General features: G+C 55.0%; 1 protein-coding gene across 3 annotated transcripts in view; it reads right to left on the bottom strand.

Annotated features, from left to right (window-relative positions):
* Positions 1 to 22,250, bottom strand: part of PLEKHH1 (pleckstrin homology, MyTH4 and FERM domain containing H1) — a 48,976-nt gene that overhangs the window by 2,701 nt on the left and 24,025 nt on the right. For all 3 annotated transcript variants that reach the window (XM_032344561.1, XM_032344562.1, XM_032344563.1), the window contains exons 5-28: positions 22,002 to 22,085; positions 20,439 to 20,520; positions 19,580 to 20,340; positions 16,516 to 16,594; positions 15,811 to 15,902; positions 14,148 to 14,298; positions 13,788 to 13,930; positions 12,826 to 12,936; positions 11,825 to 11,911; positions 11,346 to 11,507; positions 10,380 to 10,460; positions 9,848 to 10,030; positions 9,377 to 9,485; positions 8,490 to 8,602; positions 7,742 to 7,918; positions 7,380 to 7,477; positions 6,709 to 6,886; positions 5,867 to 6,022; positions 4,746 to 4,846; positions 3,837 to 3,978; positions 2,610 to 2,752; positions 2,349 to 2,478; positions 515 to 601; positions 64 to 210 (exon numbers count right to left, since the gene is read on the bottom strand). In XM_032344561.1, the coding sequence (XP_032200452.1) occupies positions 64 to 210; positions 515 to 601; positions 2,349 to 2,478; positions 2,610 to 2,752; positions 3,837 to 3,978; positions 4,746 to 4,846; positions 5,867 to 6,022; positions 6,709 to 6,886; positions 7,380 to 7,477; positions 7,742 to 7,918; positions 8,490 to 8,602; positions 9,377 to 9,485; positions 9,848 to 10,030; positions 10,380 to 10,460; positions 11,346 to 11,507; positions 11,825 to 11,911; positions 12,826 to 12,936; positions 13,788 to 13,930; positions 14,148 to 14,298; positions 15,811 to 15,902; positions 16,516 to 16,594; positions 19,580 to 20,340; positions 20,439 to 20,520; positions 22,002 to 22,085 (3,597 nt within the window). The remainder of the gene's footprint in view (positions 1 to 63; positions 211 to 514; positions 602 to 2,348; positions 2,479 to 2,609; positions 2,753 to 3,836; positions 3,979 to 4,745; positions 4,847 to 5,866; positions 6,023 to 6,708; positions 6,887 to 7,379; positions 7,478 to 7,741; positions 7,919 to 8,489; positions 8,603 to 9,376; positions 9,486 to 9,847; positions 10,031 to 10,379; positions 10,461 to 11,345; positions 11,508 to 11,824; positions 11,912 to 12,825; positions 12,937 to 13,787; positions 13,931 to 14,147; positions 14,299 to 15,810; positions 15,903 to 16,515; positions 16,595 to 19,579; positions 20,341 to 20,438; positions 20,521 to 22,001; positions 22,086 to 22,250) is intronic.

Raw genomic sequence — 22,250 nt, 5'->3', positions numbered from 1 at the left:
TCAAGCCCACCTCCTCATTCTAGAGAGATCCGAGTATCATGTTTTAACAGCTGTCAGACCCACCTTGGGAGCGGCCATCCGGAAGAGCAACTTCTCAATGTGGCCTTTTCCAGAGCTCTGGTCTGGAATGGATCTAATCACAAGCATGAAGTCATCCCGGCAGCCACCGAAGGTCGTTACTGAAGAGTAGGGGTAAGTGACGTGCACTTGCTGTGAGAAGAAGCCAGTCAGTTCTGGGGAAACTTCCCACCTGCCTCCGGAGATGAACCAGCACCCCCTGTCTATTTCAAGCACAAGTCGTCTTAACCAGAAAGGGAGAACTTGGAAGTGGTCCTAACTTGGAGATCTACATCTTGAATGTCTACAAGCTGTGTCTAGCCTAGAGGAAAGCAAGGCTTGGGTAGGGTGGGTTGGGAAACTATGGTCCCTTAGCTCAGCTCTTTGAGTCCACAGAGAAGAAAAGGTGCTGTTAGGAGAAGGAAGGGTCAGATAGCCAGCCCTCATTCTTTCCTACCATAGTGCTGTAGTCCAGGATGCTGACACCGTCTTCATTCACAGCAATCCACACCAGAGAGCTGTCCTTGGAAGACATCTGTGCAGGCTGGGGAAACAGGAAAATCCCATCAGACGTATCCACAGCTAGGAATGCTAAACCATAAGAGATTTTGGAGGAAGAAGGCACATCCAGGAATCTGCTAGGCAGTGATGTCCAATCTTTTGTCTTGGAAAACATGAAGGATGGTATTTGTACAGCATGCTGAAGTAAATAGAAGACATCTGGTCTTGGGGCTCTGGCCACCCAATTACCATCTCGAGAGGAGAGGGGTACCCATAGCACACAGGTTGAGAGGCTCTGTGCTGCTGAACAAGGCCAGCCCTGGCTGCTCAGTCACGGGCACAGAGAGCGGGCTGTGTTCTCCTAGTGCTCACAGACTGACGGCATTCCACCCACAGTCTCTCCCAGCTGAAGTACATCTTGGTTCAGCCAATTTCCTAGGGACCGTGAAACAAACAGGAAAGCAAGAATGCAATCTTATGGGCTTTTGGCTTTACTAGTGAGAAAAGTGGCTATTGGTGGACAATTCCTGGAATGACTCATTTTCACTGCCCAGCTACAATAGGGCAATCCAGATTTCCTAGCTCTCCTACCCAAAAGGCTGGGGAGAGGGAAGGACATGTCCTCATTTTCAGAAGCTTTTCCCAACCTCCCGGACTGAGAGGGCCCCAGGCTCCCCTGTTCTATGCCTTTATAACCCTGATACTTCTTTGATAGCTTGTAAAATGACAGCTTGTCATTTTATGACAAGCTTGTAAAATGTGTATTTAGAGAGAGAGAATTTGTATTTAGAGAGAGAATATATATGATTATCTGATTAACAAGTATCTCCCCTACTAGATGGGAAGCTCCACAAAGGCCAGGATGGTATTTGATTCGCTCATCTCTTGCCTTCTTGAACAGTGCCTGAGACCTAATAGCTCAACAATTCTTTCTTGAATGAATGAGTGAATGTCCACTGTCAAATCTGTACCATCAGTGAATAGGATCGTGACCCAGCTTTGAGGACATGGTACTCTGATTACGAATATGGTTCATGCACACCAGACAGTTGGCCAAGAAAAGTTCCAGCTGAGATGACTACTGGCCCCCTGGGCTTTGTGCAGGTGAAATTAACTCTTGCCTGAGTGGTTAAGGAGTCCCCCCTGGCCCTCCTAAGTCTGCAGAGACGTATTTGTTTAGATTATATATTGTTCTTTTATACTCTTTTAAAAATAGAGGTATTCTTGAGATGGTTGTCATGTCAAGTTTGACATGACAATGTGTGTATCAATTAGTTGGTCCTCTATTTCTTCTTCAGGGATAGCACTGAGAGAGAAGTCAACAAGGAGGGATGAAGGGACACCTGGGTGGCTCAGTTGGTTAAGTGTCTGTCTCCAGTTCAGGTCATGATCCCAGGGTTCTGGAATCGAGTGTCGTATCAGGCTCTTTGCTCAGAGGGGAAGCCTGCTTCTCCCTCTGCCTGCAGCTCCTCCTGCTTGTGCATGCTTGCTCTCTATCTCTCAGAAATAAATCAGATTTAAAAAAAAAAGAAGAAGGAAAGACGAAGGTCACCCAGAAATCATCCGGGCCCAAAAGCAGTGACCACAATGCTGCTCTGGACCATGGAAAACGGAGGCCAGAAATGGGTGGAGAAATAGCGCCCTCTGCTGGTTGCTATTGTGCAGGTCGGCCCTCCAGACTGGACTGGCTCAAAGGGGATCAGATATGGACAGTAGCGGGAGGAGAAATGTAGGGCACATTGCTGAGGGTGTGGTAATCACTCTTTCCCCTGAAAACCACTGGCACTTACCTGAGCAGCAAAGAGCTTAGCACCAAAGAAAGGCCATTTCCGGGCCACCGTCAGGTAGATGCGGATGCACTCAGGAGGGGAGCAGCCCTGTAGGGCTGCCCACTTTGTGGTCAGCAGATCTGCCAGGTGCCTGGTTTGGATGGATGGAGAGAAATGGGCCAGTGAAGGGCCAACAGGTTTTCACTGCAGCTCTGAAGCCTTTCCCTGCCCTACAGCCCCTGCCTCCCCACAGCAACTCCCTCCAAGATCTGGCCAGCCTACCTCAGCTGTTCAGGGGGTGCCCCGTGTCTGTAGCGCCTCGGGTAGAACCTGTCTAGGACCTGCTGGAGATGATGCTGAACCTTGGCAGGGGGAGGGCTCCCGGGGCCTGGTGGGCTGGGCCTCTCTAAGTCCCCATATTCTACCTGTGTTGGAAGCACACAGAGGGCAGTCAAGAATCTGGAAGTGGATGGGGTGGGGCCGGGGCTGCTGGGGAGGTGAAATCAACCATCACTTCGTTACTTCATTGATGGGGTATGGACAGATGCGAAAACACTTCTCATGACAGACCCTTCATCTCACAGTTCACGGATCCTAGAGAAACCACCTTATGGCCCTCGATGATTATTTATATTCACTTTCCTTCTGCAATGGAGGTTAAGTGCCTTATCCAAAGACTCGGTTCATTAGTGGCAGACAAGGGAGAACTATGGATCTTCTGGCTTCTAATCCAAACATCTGAGATCCAGGACTGAAGATGCTACAGATCCTAACATGTTCCAAACGTGGCCTTCGGAATCACAGACCCGGCTCAGGTCCCCGTTCTGCCATCTGCTGGCCTTGTAAACCTGAGCAAGTACTTAAATTTCCTCATCTGTTACACGGGGATAAGAACGGAGATAATACACATGACATACTCAGCAATGGATCCTCTACAGAGCATTCAGTAAATGTTTATTATTTCCCCTTCCTCTCCAGCATGCAGAGTCAGATGCTTTCTCATGCATACCAAGAGGGCATCCCAGATACCTTTGGCAAGACAGCCTCTTAAAGGTAACAGAGAGAAGAGTCAAAGTCTGAATGCACCTTCCCCTTCCTGATTCTATTTACAATGTTCTACAGTTTTAAGTACAAATCTCAGCACATCTATTATGTGACACACATCATTTCAGTAGCATACTTAGTACAACCCTGTGGGGGGCAGGCAGGGAGGCATTTTTGTTTCCACTGTATAGAGAAGGAAACTAAAGCACAGACCACTGCAGTGACTTGGCCAAGATCTCATGGCGGGAAGGTGGCCAGCTCTCAAAGGCAGGGCTCTGCTCTGGGTTCCATGTCCAGAATTCTGCGTGTAATGTGTATCTGCAGTAAAGGGCTCTGATGGTAAGGAGTCAGCTTCTCTCCATTGCCAGAGACAGCAGGGTCTGCAGTTTCTGGCTGTGTGCTATGTGCCCCCTGTGAGTCCAAAGATGGTTCCCTGGTCCTCCCAATTCTTGCACAGAACCTTACCTGGGCCATTAGGGCAGCCATCTCAAGCGCCAGCTCTTTGTTGACAGGAAACCTCCCTGCCACGATCTCCCCACTGGTCTGGGAGGCGAGCAGCAGCCGCTCCCGCTCTGTCTCCCCTTTGACTTGACTCCGAAAGTACAGCCTACAGGGAAGACAGCGAGAAACAGCCAAGACTCAGCTGGGATCCCGAATGGATGAGGTCATCTTGGCATCTGTTTATCTTGATTTCCAAAGAAAGAAACTACTTTTTTTATACCATCTGTGAGATTCTTTTTCTATTGCCTCCAGAAAGATTTAAGCACAACACAGGGCAGATAACGGGGCCATGAGATCTCATGCCAACAGTGGCCCGGGCCATACCTATCTACCCCCTCCCCTACTGGATTTGCTCAGCAGAATCTGCTCCCCAGAACCACAGCTTCTCGGGGAACTGGAGGAGTTGAAGATTCCAAGAGAATAATGGAAATCATGTGCCTGCAGACAGATCTGGGATGGGATTTTCTTATCCAAATGGACTAAAAATCATGGTATCTCCCATATTTGCTGGAATTATTACAGGAGCTATTTATTCTTGAGCCTTAAATATCTAGTGCTCATGAGAAATTTCACTCTTCTAATGGAACCCTTGCAGCCATCCCACAAGGTTGGTCTATTTTCTTGCCGGGGGTGGGGGGGGAGGTGTGGTGTAGTGTGGGGGTGTGTGTGCACACGCATGCGCAAATACATGCAGGACAGGGACTGAGAGCCTGAACTGCCCAGGGTCTCACTGAGGATCACCAGAGCCAGCCTGGGCCACCAACTAGTGTCCACAACACAGTGCTGTCTGTGGGTGTGCTGTCTGTCCAGCACAGGCCAGCCGGTGGCAGTGATGAGTGCCCCCCTCCCCCACCCCCGGGCAGCACTCCAGACCTGTTCTTGTACATCAGCTTCACGACACGTGTGCCACCCTCAGCCTTGCCAGAGTGCAGCTCCTTCACGGCTTGCTCCCACTTGGAGATGGCATCACAGATCTACAACAGGCAGGAAAGGACAGTCAGAAGAGGCCCTGACGAGGGGAGCAGGTCCCATCGGGGGCAGGCCTCAGGCACCTGGGACTAGAGGTGTCTTACAACCTCCCCCCAGACAGAGCAGTAGAGCCCGGGCATGGCATGAGCAGCAGAGTGTGGGAGGCTGCCCCCCACTGGCCTTGACACCTAAGGGGGCCTCCCCAGAGGCCAGGCAGCCCTCTGTCAAAAACCGTGGCCTCCTATTACCAGCTCCATTTCCCTTCCCCCAATCACTGTTGTCTTCAACAAGTACCCCCAGAGGCCTACTGTGTAACCAAGCCTTAGAGACACCCAGACATTTACAAAGGGGACATGTGCGCAGGATTTCCAGGCAACAGGAAAGGATTACAGGAGCCTTTGTCCTGTCGCCTTAAAAAAAGCGGACTTGGAACCAAAACCCTCAAACTCATCAAAGCTACAACACATTCCCACAAATACTTAACATCCCCCATGACGCTACTCCCAGACCACAAGACAAGATAGGTGGAAATCCCATTCAAGGGCTTTTTACTTGTAGACGTGCCACATAGATCTACCTGCTTCAAATATGGTCGAGCCTGTAAGTGTAGCAGAGGCCCTGACAGGGCAAGAATGAGCTGCAGTGCACAACACACAACTGGGGACCCAGGGGGATGGTCATCTACCTCTGCATGTGCACAGGGACAAGTGCCTCCCTGTCCTTCCTGTACCAAGCCAAGAAGCAGCTTTTCCCCAGGATACAGCACAGCCCCTCAAGGGCTGGGGGAGAGAACATATGGAGATGTTCTCTCCAGGGACAAGGGCAAAAACAACTTTTCTCTGCCTGTACAGGTAGGTTTTAGCATGCCACAGAATGCTGGCCAGAGAGAGCACCTTGGGCTCCCAATCTAACAGACTATGCAGCAGGAAGGCACCCGCCAGAGGGGCTCTTGCCCCACCGTCCAAACCCCAAGGCCCAGAGGAATCCCAGGAGGGGCTCTGCTGGCTCAGTGGGGAGCCCATCACCTTGATGCTCCCATGCAGGCAGTGTTCCAGGTCCCTGCCGGAAGGATCGTCTGTGAAGAGGGCAAAGCCAGAGTGGGAGGACTTCCTCATGCCCGTCTCTTGGTTCAGACGCTGGAGGAACTCATCAACCGTGGAGGAGCCATCAAAACCGACCACCTGCGTGGGAGAGGGATCAATCCCAGTGGAAACTTCCCGAGGAGCTTGTGAGGGCTAGTGGAGGCCTGTGAGTCTGGAAGGTGGAAAGTCTTGGCTGCAAAGAGCAAGGGCAAATGCAAAAGCCGAAGGAAGCTGGTTTCCGTGGTCCCATGCAGAGGGGTGCATGCTTTGGGGACAAGCCCGCCCGCTGTAAGCTGGAGTCAGCGGCTCTGCTGGCCCTCTGCCACCACACTTTTGGAGGCGTTTTATCATGCCACCTTCTCGGTCAGCGTCTCAGCTTCCTGTCCTTGCAGTGGCTTCGAAAGATCGACTTCCAAGGGCCAAAGAGTGAAGCAGTTTCGCAATGCAAGCTCCTCTCTCCCTGCACTCTGGCGCTCACGGTCCTACCCACCTCCAAATCCCAAGGCTGCCCTCTGCTGGTTTGCCTGTTCAGAATCAGCCAAGGGTGCCTGGGTGGCTCAGTGGTCATAATCCTGGGGTCCTGGAATCGAGTCCCACAGTGGGCTCCCTGCTTCTCCCTCTCACTCTCCTTCTGTGCTCCCCCCAAATAAATAAATAAAATCTTTAAAAAAAAAAAAAAAGAATTGCCAAACCTAAGGAGGTTTAGCAGCCCTCTGGCCTGAAGGTGTTCCCTGGGCGAGGGATAGGAGAGGACGGAAGAAAGGGAGCCCGCGCAGCCTCCTCACCTGGTAAGTCCCATTGGTGAAATGCACGGGGATGCTGAAGGGTGAGGAGTGGTGGAAGGGGTTGCGTAGCAGGATGGACACGACTTCCATGCGGGACGGCCGGGCCTCCCGCTCCCCTGTCTGCAGCGTCCGCTCCACGGCCCGCTGGCAGTAGGTGGCATACTGGCCAGTTTCATTTCTAAAGAGACAGGAAGAAAGACAATCCCAGGGAATCCACTCATCCCTGCTATCTTGATCCCCTGGCCGCCGACTGTGACCCAGCCAAGACCCCATCTGCAGTGGGGCTGGTGGTGAGAAAAGCCCAGAATGCTCTGGTCTGTGGTGATCATCCATCATTCAGGGTCTATCTGCTACAGGTGGCTTGTACAGATACTGTCTCCAGAAGCCAGAAGAACAGGGACACAGACCATGAAAATGTGGGGATGATCTGGGGACACCCAAAAAGCATGCACACATACAGAGACTGGGATGCAGAGCAGCCCAGGCCTGCGCAGACCTCTGTGCGCCCGCTCGTGTACACAGCACCAAGTGAAGTCTCCGTGATCACCGTGCAAACCTCAGGGGCAGGGCGGTCTGGTCCCTCTCGGTCCCCCACGGCCTGCCCGCTTCCCCAAGGTTCCCCACATGTGGTCGGCGGGGCTGGTGCTGTGTGGGAAAGGACGCTCACTCACCGGGGGTCCGCGTGGCGCTGGAGCTGCTGTTTGACGTACCAGAGGAAGTGGTGCTGAGGCAGGAAGAGTGGGGCACACAGAGCCAGGAGCTGCCAGCACTGCAGGGCACAGGCAGCATGGGACGGGGCCCATGCGGCTCTGAGCTACTGAGCCCTCAGCACTCTCCAAACCAGGGCTCCCCCAAGCTGGTGTGGCTGCCAGCATGGCCAACCTGGTCAGGCCCCGTCCAGAGCAGCCATCACAAGATCTGACCAGCCCAGCCGTAGGGAGGCAGCCCACAGGCTACCCGCGCCCTCCTCCCACATTCCTGTGCCCTGAGCAGCAGCCCCCCGCAAGGGCTCCAGGCCGGGGGCCCCGCTCACCTGTATGAGGGAGCACTTCTGAGGCGGGCGGCCACTGGTCTGCTTCATGAGCTGGCAGTAGATCTCGCTCTGCAGCTCGGGGTGAGCCAGGCAGACCTGCAGGGCCGTCTGCGCCAGCGACACATGGTAGTCCACCGAGGCTGCCTCCACCGGCACGTTGATGAAGAGCTGGCAGGACTGGCGGGGAGAGGACGTTGGGCACGGGCGGCCCCACAACCCCTGGGTTAGTATCCTTGGTGACAGTGGGCACACAGGGCCATCCCCACCATGGGCAGCCCTTCTGAAGAGGGAGCAGTGCCCCTGCCTGAGGGTGGCTCTGCGTGCTTCTTGGCTACTCTGGGATGGCAGAATTCCTTCTTTAAATGTGTCCATTACATAAACAAGACATCCATTTTTTTAAGAGAATATTCAGACAGACACAAAGAACATTCTAAAATGGGTCAGGATCTCTCAGGTTCAGAAGCAACCTAAATCCGGCCTTTCCTGCCGTTCACTCCAGGAGGAGGAGGGTTCCTGAACGGGGAGTCTCACTGGCTGGTCCCCAGGAAGCTGTGAATGCCTCCGCGCCCTAGGACTGTGGTGAGGCCCCTTCCGCGAGGGCCCTTCCGCTCAGGGCCCTCCGTGAGCTCCCCCTAACTCGACGGCTTCCACCCCAGGATCCCGCGGTGGGCAAACTGCTCCGGGGAGAGCCTAGGCCCGCGGCGAGGGCGCCGCCTGCTGGTGGGCCTGCGCTCTGTTCCCAGGTTACCTTGAAGAGCTTGAGCGCCTCCGTCTGCAGGGCCTCGGAGGGCAGGGTGGTGAGGGAGGTGTACAGTCCGTCCTTGCTGTAACACAGCATGGGGTGCCTCCAGAGAGGGGAGTCTGCCCAAAGCACAGCACCAAGAGCAGCAGCAGTTACAGTTGGGGCGGGAACTGGACCCGCCCCGCACCCCCCCAACCCCCGGATTTTCGAGGAAGACCAGGACAGACTGTCCGGATGCACGCGTTGGGCTGCGGTTAGAGCCCCAGGGTGTGGGCCACGCAGCTGGGCACTGTGTCCAGCATGAGCACAGCTCCCAGAAAGGTGGCTACTGCTTCGCTCCCAGGGCAGTGACAGGGCTGGGTACAGGAGTGCAAGCCTGTGTGTGCAGGGGAAGCCCCTCCCTGCGGGATGGAGAGTGCACCTCAGCCTGAGGGCAACAGGCCTCGGAGGAACAGGGAAGGGGTGTGTGGTGGGTGCTGTTAGTTCCTCAGGGTCCTGAAAACCAGGAGTGAAACAAAGACCTCGGAACACCCAGGCTTGGGTTCGTCTCATCCCAGTGCAGGCTTCATTCATGGGTTAACGAACTGTAACAATTCACCAGCTACCTTCTTTCCTCGACCCTCCGCCCAGCCGCCAAAGCCCCGTGAGGAAAGTAAATCACTGACCCGGGTCACTGGGAAGTCTGCCCCCAAATCAACTCCCCTGGACACAGTGGGGTAACCCCAGTATCTTCACCAGAAACAGGGGCTCTGGAGCTTGGATGGGAATGTCCTTCTGTGGCTTAGATGGTTTTAAAACAGCATCGGGGTACAGAAATGCTTTCCGTGGGTTTCTGACCAACCATTACCCAGCCACCACCCTCGAGCCCACGCAGGATGGCCACCCTGCCTTACCTGGGTCTCCCTCCCCGTCCATCAGTTTTCCAATGAGTTGCTCATAGGCAGTGCCGACTGTGGCGCTGCTGCCCCCTGCAGCCACTGTGAGGTGGTACAGCCACGTGTCCTGGAAGGGGAGTGGAAGAATGGAGGCAAGGGTCTGCAGTTCTCTTGAAGGGGCCAAGCCCAGGGTGAGGCTGGGCTAGTCTGGCTGGCACAAGTCAAGGCCACCAGTCTCTGAAAGACTTGGGATCAGGTGAACATGAACCCAGGTTTCTAAGCTTAAGGTGCCATCTCATGGTCCCAGTGGAGAGATGGTGGTCACTGGGAGGGAATTCACTGTAAGGAAGGGTCCCAATCAGGGAATGCTAGTTGCCAAAATGTCCAGGAAGGAAAGAAACTTGAATCTGAGGAGGCTGGGAAAGAAAGAAGGGAAGATGAGAATCACAGGCCGGAGCTTGGCGGCAGAGGCTCAACCCCCTCCCTTACCTTTTCATGCTTGGTGCCAATGAGGAGGTAGGTAGGGCTGTGCTCTGGGGGGTGGATCACCAGGGTGCAGTGGGAGGAGAGCAACCGCCTGCTTCCCCCAGCCTCATAGTCCTCATCGGAGTCACAGGATCGATCGACTTCCTCGATGCGCGCGTCCCGCACAGGCAAATGGCCCAGGGGTCGCTGTGGACAGGAGCCTTCCATGAATGGGAGAGCCAGCAGGGAGCCGGGCAGTCTCCTCTCTCTGAACCCTCAGGCTCTGCTGGGCTGGGAGTCATGGATGTGTCTAGCTCCCAGAATGAGGGGGGTTAACTAGAGCTGCCTGGCTGAGGCTTGCCAGGAGAAGAACAGACTGACCCCACGGGTAGAATCTGTGGGCTGTGCACACTGGCAACAGGCGAGGGGGATCCAGCCAGCTTTGTACTTGTGTGGTGTGACAGAAAAGCTGGGGCCTTTCCATCAGGACACGGAGCTACAGGAATGTGATCTGGGGAAAGCAGAGAGTGGGTGTTGTCAGGAAGCCAGAAAGTACCTTGTCCTCATGACTTCGATAGTAGTAGAAGGTTCTCCCAACAAGAGCACACCAGACCAGCTTGGAATGGCCATGTTTTACCTATAAGAAGAAATTAAGACTGTGTGATTAGAACCAGGTAATCCCAGAAGTAAATCCAGGTCTGCCAAAGAGAAGCCAGAGGAAGGAAGATCTCAAAACCTCTGGTCTAACCCCGGTCCTTAGTGGAGATGCCACCCAGACTCCCTACTAAGAGGACTGGCCCTTTCACATGGAGAGGGCCATGGTGTGTACCCTGTGACAGCCCATCCATCCTGGCACAACACGTCATTAAAAGACTAACCAGACCAATCCGATATCCTGTCCCAGGAATACGGACACAGCCATAAGGATGCTGAGAGGGAAGGCAGGGCCATGGCTGGCAGGCTAAAGCCCCCGGCAAATGTAAATCACGAGGGCATAGCAGGTGTACGACAGGCGGAGGACACTGACCCGAGCACAGACGGAATGCCAAGGCAGAAAGTGAGCCAAGAGCACCAAGCTCACTCACACGTGGCTTTGCCTTCTCGTGGCGTTGTGGCCTAGTTCATGTTCTTCCTGGTTAACTTCCATTTTCTTGAGGTTAACAAGTACTTCTCTGCTCTTTCTAGCCAGAAGAGTCCTAACTCAAACACCTTTAGGGCAGGCCTGGGATCGGACCTTGAATGGTGCACACACCTACCTTACCTGCCTCACGGCTTCCTCTATTTGCAGGTAGTGGTGGGCAGCAACCCCTAATGACCTCAAACTAGGTCCTCCCATCTTGACAACAGCTGTGCTGCTCACAGCCCAGATCTCAGTGTTTACTCACAGACACTGAGCCGTCAGACCGGGTCTGGGGCCCACCCGCTAATCCCAGTGAGCCAAGTCCTGCACAGGGGCGGCAAGGAGAGCTGCGCTCGGGCGCCTGCCTCCCCTGCCTCTCCGCCCCACCAGCTCCGCCCCTACCTTGGTCAGCCAGCCCTTCACAGTGGGCTTGGAGCCACCCCGAGGCAAGGCTGGAGGCCCCACGGCCTGCACCTTCAGCAGGCTCTGCAGCGCGCGGATCCATTCCTCCAGCAGGCCTGGTGAGTCCGCCGTCAGGTAATAGGTCTTCTTCTCAGAGATAAGCTGGGGAGGAAGGGTTGGGGGAGGGGCGGGGAGATGGCGGGACGGCATGCCAGGGACCGGGGATCCCTGAACCCACGGGGCCTTCCTCCTTCCCACTCTGGACCCTCTCCCGTCTTTCCCTCGTTCTCTTCGCCTCGTCTCTGCTACCTTAACTCTGTCTCGCACATTTGGTCTCGTCTTCTCTCCCAGGACTCACAAACGAGGGTCACATCCAACTGTGGATGTGATGTCTCTCACACATGCTCATCGTGCCCCAGCTGTGTTTCCACCCTAGTCCTATCTGAACTCACACCCCTTCGTCTAAGCCGCCTGCCCACCTGGAATGTCTGTGCACCCTCCCCTCGAACAATCTGGCAACGGGAATTCAGTTCCACTTGACCCTGCGGTTTTCGGATGACATCGCTCTGTAAAGACAGGAATGGGGAGGAACACGGTTAGGAGCCTTCCCAGAGCACATCCTTCTCCCTCAGGTCTTACTCCAGGTCAAAGGCAACGGAGAAAGTGATTCCCAAGCCTTCCTGGGCTATGGTAAGATGGTAACTTGTTCTGGATCCCGGTTCTAGCTAAATGGAACAATGATTAGAGACTCAGGGGCCCATCTGACCCAGGCCTCAAAAAGGATAGATTGAGCCTTTACAACTGGGTCAGAAACTACCACATTACTGAGCTTTAAAGCCTTTAAATTCTTTCCACTACATTCTCTATACCAAGTGTGGCATATAAGTGGCAGACACATCACCGCTCCCCTTCCCCGTGCGCCTGCACACCTCACTGCTCAGAGCGTGCCCGCTCGCTGAGGGACACGGGCCCAGGATCCTCAACAGCCACAGGCATTGGCTGGAGTTGCACAAGAGATGTGGCCTTTTTGCTTTCTGTAAAACATTCATGTTGGTTCCCCAAAGAGATCCTATCAAACTAGATCTCAACATCGAAGGCTCCCTCGCTCCAAACTGTACAGGAAGGAGGTGGAGGAGGTGATGGGCTGTTAGAACAACGCAGATGACATGAGGGCAGCTTGGGAACAATTCTATTACAGGACCAGGCATTAAAAGAAATCAGCTTCTGAAGTAAGGAATCACCGCGCCAGGTCATCTAGAACTGCCTTGACTGCTCTGTGCCTGACTTCATTCCAGGAACCCGGGACCAGCCTTTGAACTTTGAACTTTGAGGTTCAAAGTCCCAGGTACCAAGGTGCCCACCTGCCAGACCTCTGGCCTCTGGTCGTGGGCCCCACCAACCCTTCTTCTAGCCCCTCCACACAGTCCCGAGTTTGGCCCAGGCCCCTTCGGACCACTGTCCTGGGGGAGGAGGGTCTCACCGGGGACTTGTAGTACATAATCTGTCCCTGTCTCAGGACAAACCAGCGCCTCTTCCATGTCTTCACTCGGCTCCCCATCTTCAGCAGGTAGCCCGACTTCTCCAGGGACTCCTGCAGGGGTGAGAGGGCATGGCGGGGGGAGGAGTGGACAGAAAGGGGGACTTAGTTGGGGTTTGTAAATGTCCCACAAACCAGAATGGCCCTGTTGAGTTGTCAATTAAAGACAACTTCTTGAATACATACTAGATGCATTTTCAGAGCACCGTACCCTGCTAAGGGTTCAGAGAGAAGTAGAATAAAGCCAGGTGGCCCCCTCAGGGACTGTACGAGGGAGAGGCTAGCCAGGGAGGGCTTCCCGAAGAGCCAAACTGGCCTCGAAAGGAAAAGTCAGCTTCCCTTCAAAGCCATGACAAGGGGAGGAGAAGGCCATTGTAGGCAGCAAGAAGGGAGGGTGAAGTTTGGGGAACAAGGGGCCCATCAGCCAGGCCAGGGCGGAGGGCTGGGGAATGAGGATGTGGGTCTGCAGCATGGCTCTGAGCCTCAGGCTTCTTATCTGGAAAATGGGCTCCTCGTCCTGAGAGGACGGTGAGGACACGTGAGACAAGGCACAAAGAGCACTGAGCACGGTGCATGGCGCTCAGTTAGAAACTCCTGCGTGTCCTCTTTTGGCATTCCAGGATTGGAACACACGGAAATGCCTGGGGCCTGGTGGGCCGCTGTGGGAAAGCCCGCTGGCTGCCCCTGGTTCAACGAGGGTGCCCTCTCTGGGTGCCCTCTCCTTCCTCACAGGGTCTATGACGCCAAGCCTACATCCCCAGCGCCTCACCCTTGTTGCAGCCCCCTGCCCCTGCCTTTTCCCTTCCCCAGGACCCCTTGTCCTGGGTTGAGGGCTCCAGGCAGGCAGCCTCTGCTGGAGGCCTGCTTCCCCCCATGCCCTGCGTCAGCCCGTGCCCCCCACGCACCCCGGCCAGGCCTGGCCCCTCAGCAGAGTAGGAGGAGGTCCGCTGCAGTTTGTGTTCTGGCTCGGAGTAGTCGCTGTCCAGTGAGTAGGCATCTGGGGGGATGGCGTAGTCCCCCTCGGAGCTCAGCGAGGACATGGAGACACCTGTCGAGGAAGGACAAGTCAAGGCCTGGGCCCCAGACCTCCCCAGCTCACGCAGTCCGGGAGCTGCAGGAGCCTACTTCCTCTCTGACCCAGGTTCTCTGAGTCTGCAGCAGAGGCTCACGGGTGGGGATCGAGCAGCGGGCCCCAGACGAGCCCGCCCACGGAAGGAGGTGAGGGGCCGCCTGCTGCCCACACCCTCCTGCTCCCTCCTCTGTACCTCTCTTGATGGCCCGGGGGCTGCCCAGTCCGCTGGTCTTCCTGGACTCAGAGCAGGGGACCGAAGTTCGGAAACTGGCCTGAGAGCAGCAGTCATCATCGGAGCCCGACGATTCGTCCACAAAAGGCACGGTGCTGATCTGCGTGGCTCTCTGCAAGACAGGTGCCCTCCCCTGCTGCAGCTCACCTTGCAAGATGTCAGCGCTGGTACCCCTAGCCCCAGCACCCAGGGTGTGGCCAGCACGGCCTGTCTGGGGCACATGGGTGCCCTCACCTGGCTGGGGCACTCGACAGACAACTGTCCCGTCTCTACCTTACTCTCACGTCCTCACCTCCACGCTTCTCCTTAGGCCTCCTGCTCCCACACATGGTCATCCTCCGTGGTCCCCAAAGGACCTGCCTCATCTAGGTTGAGCACCAGCAGCTGTAACCCTTCCTCCTGCCACTAGGAGGCCAGAATGCCACACGGGCCAGGCACGTGAAAGGAGCTTTAAACATGTGTGCGGATAAGGAAACAAGAAGCCACCGACTAGCTCCACGTTGTTGAAAGTATGGGGAAAAGATACTCTGTAGCATGATAAAGGCTTTGAAAAGGTAATTTGGTGCTATCTGCCACAATTTAAAATATACCTATCATTAGCCCATAAATTTCCCCTCCGGAACTCTGTCCTCTGGAAATACATAAGCCTAATACTTAAGTGCACAGAGATGTGTCTGCACAATGACGTTCATCACTACACTGACTGCAGAGAAAAGCAGAGATATGACCGGAACTGTCCATCAGTGGAGGGCAGGTTAAGGTAGTCATGGGGCATCCACACCGAGGGGCCCTGAAAGAGGAAGCGGAGCTGTGCAAGGAGGTGCACCCATGAGATCTGACTCATGGTCGTGTAACAAGCAAGGGGCAGAAGGGCAAGTATGATATGATTCCCGCCATGTGCACGCACATGGATGTGCGTGTGCGTGTGTGTGCGTGTGCAAGAGAGAGAAAGGGACACAGACAGTATCTGTCAGTGCACTGGTAAATGCAACAGAGAGCCTCATAGAATAAACACAAACCGTGAATGACAGTTGCCCCCGGGGTTAGAAATGAGGGAAAAGCAATGTGAAAGAAAATGGAACTTTTGGCTTTTCGATTATTCTAAAAAACTTTTTACAAAGTTAACTGTTTTGACCTCAAAAACCAATAACAAAAGGAAACAAAAATATGTGTGAAAACATTATGTTGCAGTTATATCTAAAAAATACAGATACGAAACTAACATAATATTGTGTGCCAACTACATTCAAAGAAAAATACGCAGAGATATTATGAGAGTATACGTGGGAATATGTTTGAACATGTATGAAACATTCTGGACAGAGTCCTTCTGGGACAGACATGGGAAAAGATGGGGAGGACACGTGACGCAGGGGTAGGTCTAGCATTTAACTTTTCACTTTGCCCATGATCGTATGGATTCAAAATTTTCAATTTGAAAATTCAAATTTAGACTTTTTATAATAAAAGCCTAATAAATACTAAAAATAAAATGACATTACATGGTAGCTGAGCTCCTTGCCCGGAGTCCTGTGTGTGCAGAAGCCTGACCCCCACTGGAGCCACTACGTGGACAAGGGACCTCCTGGAGGGAACACCCCCACCTTGGACAGCAGCTTCTTACCCCCTTCAGGGCAGTGTAGACAGGCACGGTGACATTCTTGTAGACAAGGCCAGAGAAAGGCCCAGGGAACGCAAGGGCAGGAGGGCTTGAAGCTGGAGGGGGTGCGGGAAGAGGGAGGAGATTAACTCAGGTGCCACAGCAGAGACCTGGGCAGATCCACGCAGGTTCCCTGAAAGAGCACTCCAGGAAACAGGTGGGCTGGCTATCCTTAGGATGGGGCCAGGACTCCTTCAGTCCTAGTCTTGCAAAGGTGCATTACCAACTGTGAGACCATGGAGCTCACGTCGAGGGGGAATTCAGTAGCTGGCCGGCTGACTCAGGAGCCAGAGGGTAGGGATGCGGTTCCTTCAGGAGGTTCATCTAAATCAAGGCACTAGGGAGCTCTCCCACCCCCAGTACCGGCCACTCACTACAGAAGGGAAGCCTGGGCTGGTAGGAGGATGAGCTGGAGGACCCAGCCTCTACGGTCCCTTCCAGCTCTGTAATTGGCTACAGTCCTGTTCAAGGCCACGCCCACCCCGCAAGCCCAGAGCTAAACCTGTACAGCTTCCTTTTGCCTCAGAGGTAGTCGGGCTGTGATTTCATTGAACCTCACCTGCTGGGGGAGGGGATGCGGTGCTGGGCGACCCTGGCCCTGGGTGTTGCTGAGAGTCTCCCCCCTGCATGCCCACCCTGTCCAGCACGTGCGGTGCACTTGGGACTCACCGCAGCAGGTAGCATTCATTCTGGGAGATGCATCCGAGAGCCGCATGCCAGCCATGGCCACCGCGTAGATCCGGCTCTCCTGGAATGGAAGGGCCCAGAGGGTCAGGGCCCAGCACGGAGACCAGCCCAGGCCCTCCTGAGTGTGGAGGGAAAAGGATGGTCTGGGGACACAGGTCCACATCTGGCCTGGGCCAATTACTGGTGGGGTAATCCTAGGCAGGTTACACCTGAGCCTCCTTCTCCTCCGCCCTAAAGTGGGGCTAACACTTAACTGTCAGTGAGCATCTGACACGGGGAATATAATCGACATCCAACAGATATTCATTCCTTCTCTTGCCTCCACCCTTCCCTTGGCACAGGAAGTTCAAGAGGAGGAGGTCACTGACCTGCTTCTCTGAATCGTACCCATTTTAGAGGCCCCGGGTCTCAGGCTCTCACCCCCTGAAGCTGGGGTGTTGATAATGAGGAAAAGGGAGCCCCACGGCAAGGGACCCTTTGGTAAGCCCGTGTTTGGAAACTGGGACACGGTTTTTTCCTACAGTAACAACGTGATGTGCATGGTTAGGCCCCACCTGGAAAGCCACCTAAGCTCACCCAGGACCCTGAACCCTGCTGTAGAAGACATGTGGACAAGCGCCCCCCTAGGGAGCTTTTCTAATGGTTTTGATCAAACAACCCAGAGACCCTGCCTCTGCTTTTCCCATCTCTTTCTTCACTCAAGGTAAAGGGAAACAAAGACCTCCTCAGGGGACAGGAGAGTCGGAAGGACTAGGAAAAGTAGGCCTGGCTGGCTCGGGGAGGCAGCAGGGCTGGGGGCCGGGGCTAGAAGGGCTGCGGAGTGTTCCTGGGGTGTCCCCCAGGGGGAGTAGCAGCTCTGGGTACTTAGGGGAGGGAGGGCTGGGTGGGACCCACTCTGAGCTGAGCAAACGGTAGGAGGTAAGAGATCGAAGGGCAGTGAGGAAGGGGGTCCCAGGAGGGGATTATTCCTGCTAGTGCTGATCATGGAATTCAACCAGGGACAGGCCTCTAACCCCCCAGAGGACATGCAAGCGAAGCCCAAGGGATGTAGGTAAAACAGACGTGGGAGTGTTTCACAAGAATCATCCACGGCCCAATTCATGAGGATGATTTCATCAACCAAAAAAGGGCTCTGGAGGCTCTGAATCAGCAGATCAGTGCATCTGCCTCCCTCCTCTCCATTCCCAGTCTTGATTCCCCTTCAGACAGTCCATGCACAGCGGGTCCCACCAGGGAAGAGAGGGTGGGCACCCACTGGGGTTTTTTGGGGGCCAATTGCAACGAGGACTGTGAACAGGAGACAACTCCTTAGCTGGCATGGCCGGCTGTGGGGTCCCGCAGCCTGGCTGAGAGCAGGGAGGGCCTGTGGGAAAACCCAACACCCCTTCACACTTGCACCCCCGCGGCTCAGCTGATGTCCCCCCGGGGAGAGTGTCATCAGAAGCATCTTCTCTATTTATTCACTCCCTTTGCCCTGGGTCTCTCTCCCCCGCCCCTCAGTCGCACTCAGCAGAACACAAGAACCCCTCAGAGCCATCACGGTGGACGGACGGACGGCTCCGTCCTGGCCCAATGGCAGAAGTGAGCAGCGCTTCTCTCTGGTACCACCTGCTGAGGCCTCTTGTCACATCCCTTGCCGGAAAGCTTCCTCACCACTCACCTCTGCTTTAGGATTCTAGAGTGTTTGAAGTTACAAGACAACAGTGAAAGAGAAGAGGGACGGCTCTGACGGTGGTCTGGCCTGGCCTGGCCCGTCCCTCCTTTCCAGCGTCCTCTCCAGCCCTGCCTCTCTGGAAGGCTGTGCCTCATGTGGCTCCTGCGACCCCAGAGCTTCAGGGACAGGGCAGCAGCCTAAGGCCTAAAGACTGGCCAGGGAGACCTGCTAGCCCCCCGCCCTGACCCCGCTCCCAGGCATGGCCGTGTCTCTGGCCATCGGGCCCCCTTATGGCCAGCCCCTGCAAGATGCTGCTGGAAAGACAGGTCTTCCGGGCAGCAGTGAAAATGAAAGGCAGTGTCGCCCTGAAGTGGGGTCCCCAGGATCCCCACTCCTTATGCTGCCAGAAGCCAGACACTCAGACATCTCCCACCACAGCAGCTTCGGGGGGTCTGAGCACAAGGAAGAAAGAACATCTGCTCTCGGATGTCCCCCAAGAGGCAGTGCAGCCAGAAGGTTAGAGCCGGGTCTGGAGGCAGTGGGGCCCACCTTTAAAGCCCGGCTCCTCACTAGGGGCTCCATGACCACGGGCAAGGGAGCAAGTCTGTGGGGTAACGGGACAGCACCTCACGGCCCGCACACACACGGGGTCCTGCACGCGTGCCGGGCCCTGAGCTACACGCTCCACACCCCAAATCTCGTCTCACCCTCCACACTGACCTCGGCAGCCTTATCCATGTCTACCCACCCCCCATTTTTATTTCAACTGTTTATCACGGAAAATGCCAAACAGACACAAAAGCGGAATGAAGAGAATAAAGAATGATCGTGTAGCCATCACCCGGCTCTGTGGAGACTGAGGCACGGCTAGTCTTGCTTCCTCGGTGTCCCCAACCCCGTATCACTGACTCTGAGGCAATGCCACCGGCCATCACGTCCTTCATCCGATATTGCAGGAAGGAAGCGAAGGCTCCCAGATAACAAGAGCCCGCCCTTTCTGGGAACCACGACTGCGGGTGCCCCCGGCCTGCGCACGCATGGTCGTCTCCACAGCAACCCGATAAAAGTACTGTTATCCCCATGTCACAGATGGGGAACTGAAGCTCGCAGGGTTAGTAACATCTCGGGGTCACAGGGTCAGCGGTTCAACCCTAGTGGTTTGATTCGGGACCTGGGTTCCTCACCGGTGCGCCGCACCACGGCAGAGAGTCTGGGAGATTCGATGAGAACACGTGCGCCAAGCACCCAGCTGGGTGGGGGCACGTGCTCATGAAAGGACAGCGGCCGGCGCGCAACCACTGCAAGTCCGGGCTCTGCCCCTGCTGGTCGCCACGAGGCTGGTCGCCTCCTCTCACACTCTGCCCCCTGCCCCGCAACCAAACCGCCTCTTACCCAGGATGGAAACCGGTGCAGGGGGGGCGTGGGGGGTGTGTTGCCCAAATCCACTTCCTCCAGCTCAGCTCCAGGGGCCTGTGGGCTCTCTCTTTCCTCCTTCTTCCCTCCTGGGGGTGGCTCCCCCATCTCCATATTCTCCGGTTCCTCCCGGAGCTCAGCTCGGGCCTCCGCCTCAGGAAGCCTGGAGGGGTGGAGGGCTGAGAGGGTCCCAATCTCGATGCTCACCACATGGTTGAAACACCCGGGGCCCACCTGGGGCTGGCTGTGGTGCCGCTTGGCCAGCTGGATGCTGTCCCGGGGGGTGCTGGGGACCCGCGCCTTTGGTAGTGTCAGGCTGCAGCCCGGGCTTCCTTCCCTGGCAGAGTTCTTTGTCCCAGGGAGCGTGCCTCCCTGAGCAGTGACCAGGCCCTCCCCCCAGGAGGCCGAACCATGTCTGTGGGTGCGAGGCTTCATGCACAGCCGGCGGGGAGAGCCCTCTCTTCCCAGATGAGGTGGAAGGGTCTTGGCCTCGGCTATTTCCCCAGGATGGACCACGATAGAACTAGAATCCTCCAGGGAAATTCCTGCTTTAGGACCAGAGTCCCTTCTAGGCAGAGCACCTGGGGAAGGTGCAGGCAGAGCTGCCTTCAGGGCATCCTTGGCCTGGGGACCACTGTCCTGCCCTATCGGCTGCACCCCTGGCCCCGAAGCGTCAGAATCCTGCTCTGGGGTTTCCTGGGGGGCCACCAGCAGCTTCCCCGAAGGTGCCATCTGAAGAGCTGTGGTTGGGGGGAAAACAGACATAGTGAGAGCTCCCTCCATTCAGTGGGGACACACACACACACACACACACACACACACAGCCTGTCCCGAGTACCTTCTAGAGCATCCTGGAGGGCTCCCACCTGCTCTGCCAGGTGCTGATTACTGCTCTTCAGGTGCTGATTCTCCATCTCAAGCTGGGCAAAAAGAAAAATAAAGATTTAAGAAGACTTAGCTGACAGGTTCAGGCATATAACTCAAAATAAGATTAAAATCCTTTTCAAAGATCAAATCTTTGAAAAAGAACACTTGGTGCCCCAGCAATCCAGGGCTGACCCTCCCAGGGAGCCCTGACCTATCCCCTTTCCTTTGTGCTAACCAGTTTCGGTTGGGATAGAATTCCATTTGGCAGCCCCTGAACGTTCTGTTCTAAAATACCATTTCTCAAAAAAAAAAAAAAAAAGAATCGTGAAGTGGAATACGCGCCCAGAAATCCGCAGACCACATCAAGGAAGAGCTTTGCAAATGACTCTGAAGTGAACACTCACGTGACCACCGCCCAGGTCAAGAAAGAGGAATTGGCCAGCACGGTCTACAACCCCAGACTCGCCCCTTCCCAGTCACACGCTTCTCCCTCCCCTGGAAGGCAACCACTAAGTGTACCGGGCTCACTACCTTGCTTTCCGGGCTTTATCATCCAGGCCCGCACCCCTGCACACATCGGCTCAGTTGTGCCCCTTTTGGTATAAGTGGGCTTATCCAGTATATACTTCTGGGTCGGGCTTCCTTTACTCAACACACTGTCTACAAGACCCTTGTGCACGGTTACTGCATTGTCTCCCGACTGAAACCCAACCCAGTTTTTTGAGCACCTTTCAGCAAATATAGAGGCAAACCAGGCATCAGCTCTGCACCCCAGGAGCTCATAGTCTGGCGGGCGACAGGAGATGGGGAGGCCAAACCGCCAACACCTGCGGCAGGCATGACCACTTTGTGGGGACAGAGGAAGAGAAGCTGATGTTTGTCCTTTCCCAAACTTCAACTCCTTGCCCTCAGGTTTGAAAAGAGGTTGCTTTTTGTTTTTTTTGTTTGTTTGTTTGTTTTTCCTGGGAGCACAGTAGCTTCTAGCCCCAGGCTTCCCTAAGTGAGTGGCAGTGAGCCTCAAACTAGAGGTGGAGACAGGACGGGGTTGTCAGGGGATGAGAAATCGGGGACTTAGTGACTCCTGGGCACAGAGCTACTCTCTGGGGCGATGAAAGTTTTGGAAACAGATGGTGGCCATAGCTGCATGACAGTGTGAATGTACCTAATGCCACGGAATTGTACACTGAAAATGGGGAAAACGGGCAATGACACGTGTATTTGGCCAACAGCACAGAGGCCAGTTGAGAAGAACTGAGAGGGCAGAGGTGCAGTGGCGAGGGTAGGTGCAGGGTGTGTGTCCTCTGTGGGGCAAACAAAGTTGATCAGGAGCTCTGGGAAAACCCAACGGCGACAGGAGGAAAGGAAAAGTGAAGCAAGCCTCGGTGTTTAAGCCGAGTGAAGGACAGATAGTTAATACAAGGAAGGTCAGTCAAGGCCCCACAGACAGGAGGCAGAAAAATGCTGGGGCACGGAGGGGACCCCCGATCCCTCCGCATGTCCACGCCAAGCTTCCTGAGATGAGTTTTCCACTCACCTCTCCTAACTTCAGAGTCACCCATTCTTTGATCTTCGCAGCTTTTTCCTGGACAACTTTTGCTTCTTCAGCTCTCATCTGCTTCTGCAAGAAAGGGAGGGACTCTGCATCAGAGCGGTCACCAGTGGAGTGAATGACTGGAGGCAGGAAACCCTGAGAAGGAATATCAAGCAGGTGGCGGGGGGGGGGGGGGCAGTGGAAAAAAAGAAATTCACTTATGAATTTTAAAAATATTCTGAAAGTGGGAAA

This window comes from Mustela erminea, chromosome 5 (genome assembly GCF_009829155.1).
Source record: "Mustela erminea isolate mMusErm1 chromosome 5, mMusErm1.Pri, whole genome shotgun sequence".
Taxonomy (NCBI): domain Eukaryota; kingdom Metazoa; phylum Chordata; class Mammalia; order Carnivora; family Mustelidae; genus Mustela; species Mustela erminea.
Note: the sequence above shows the minus strand (reverse complement) of the source record. Positions and strands in the feature narration are given on the sequence as shown.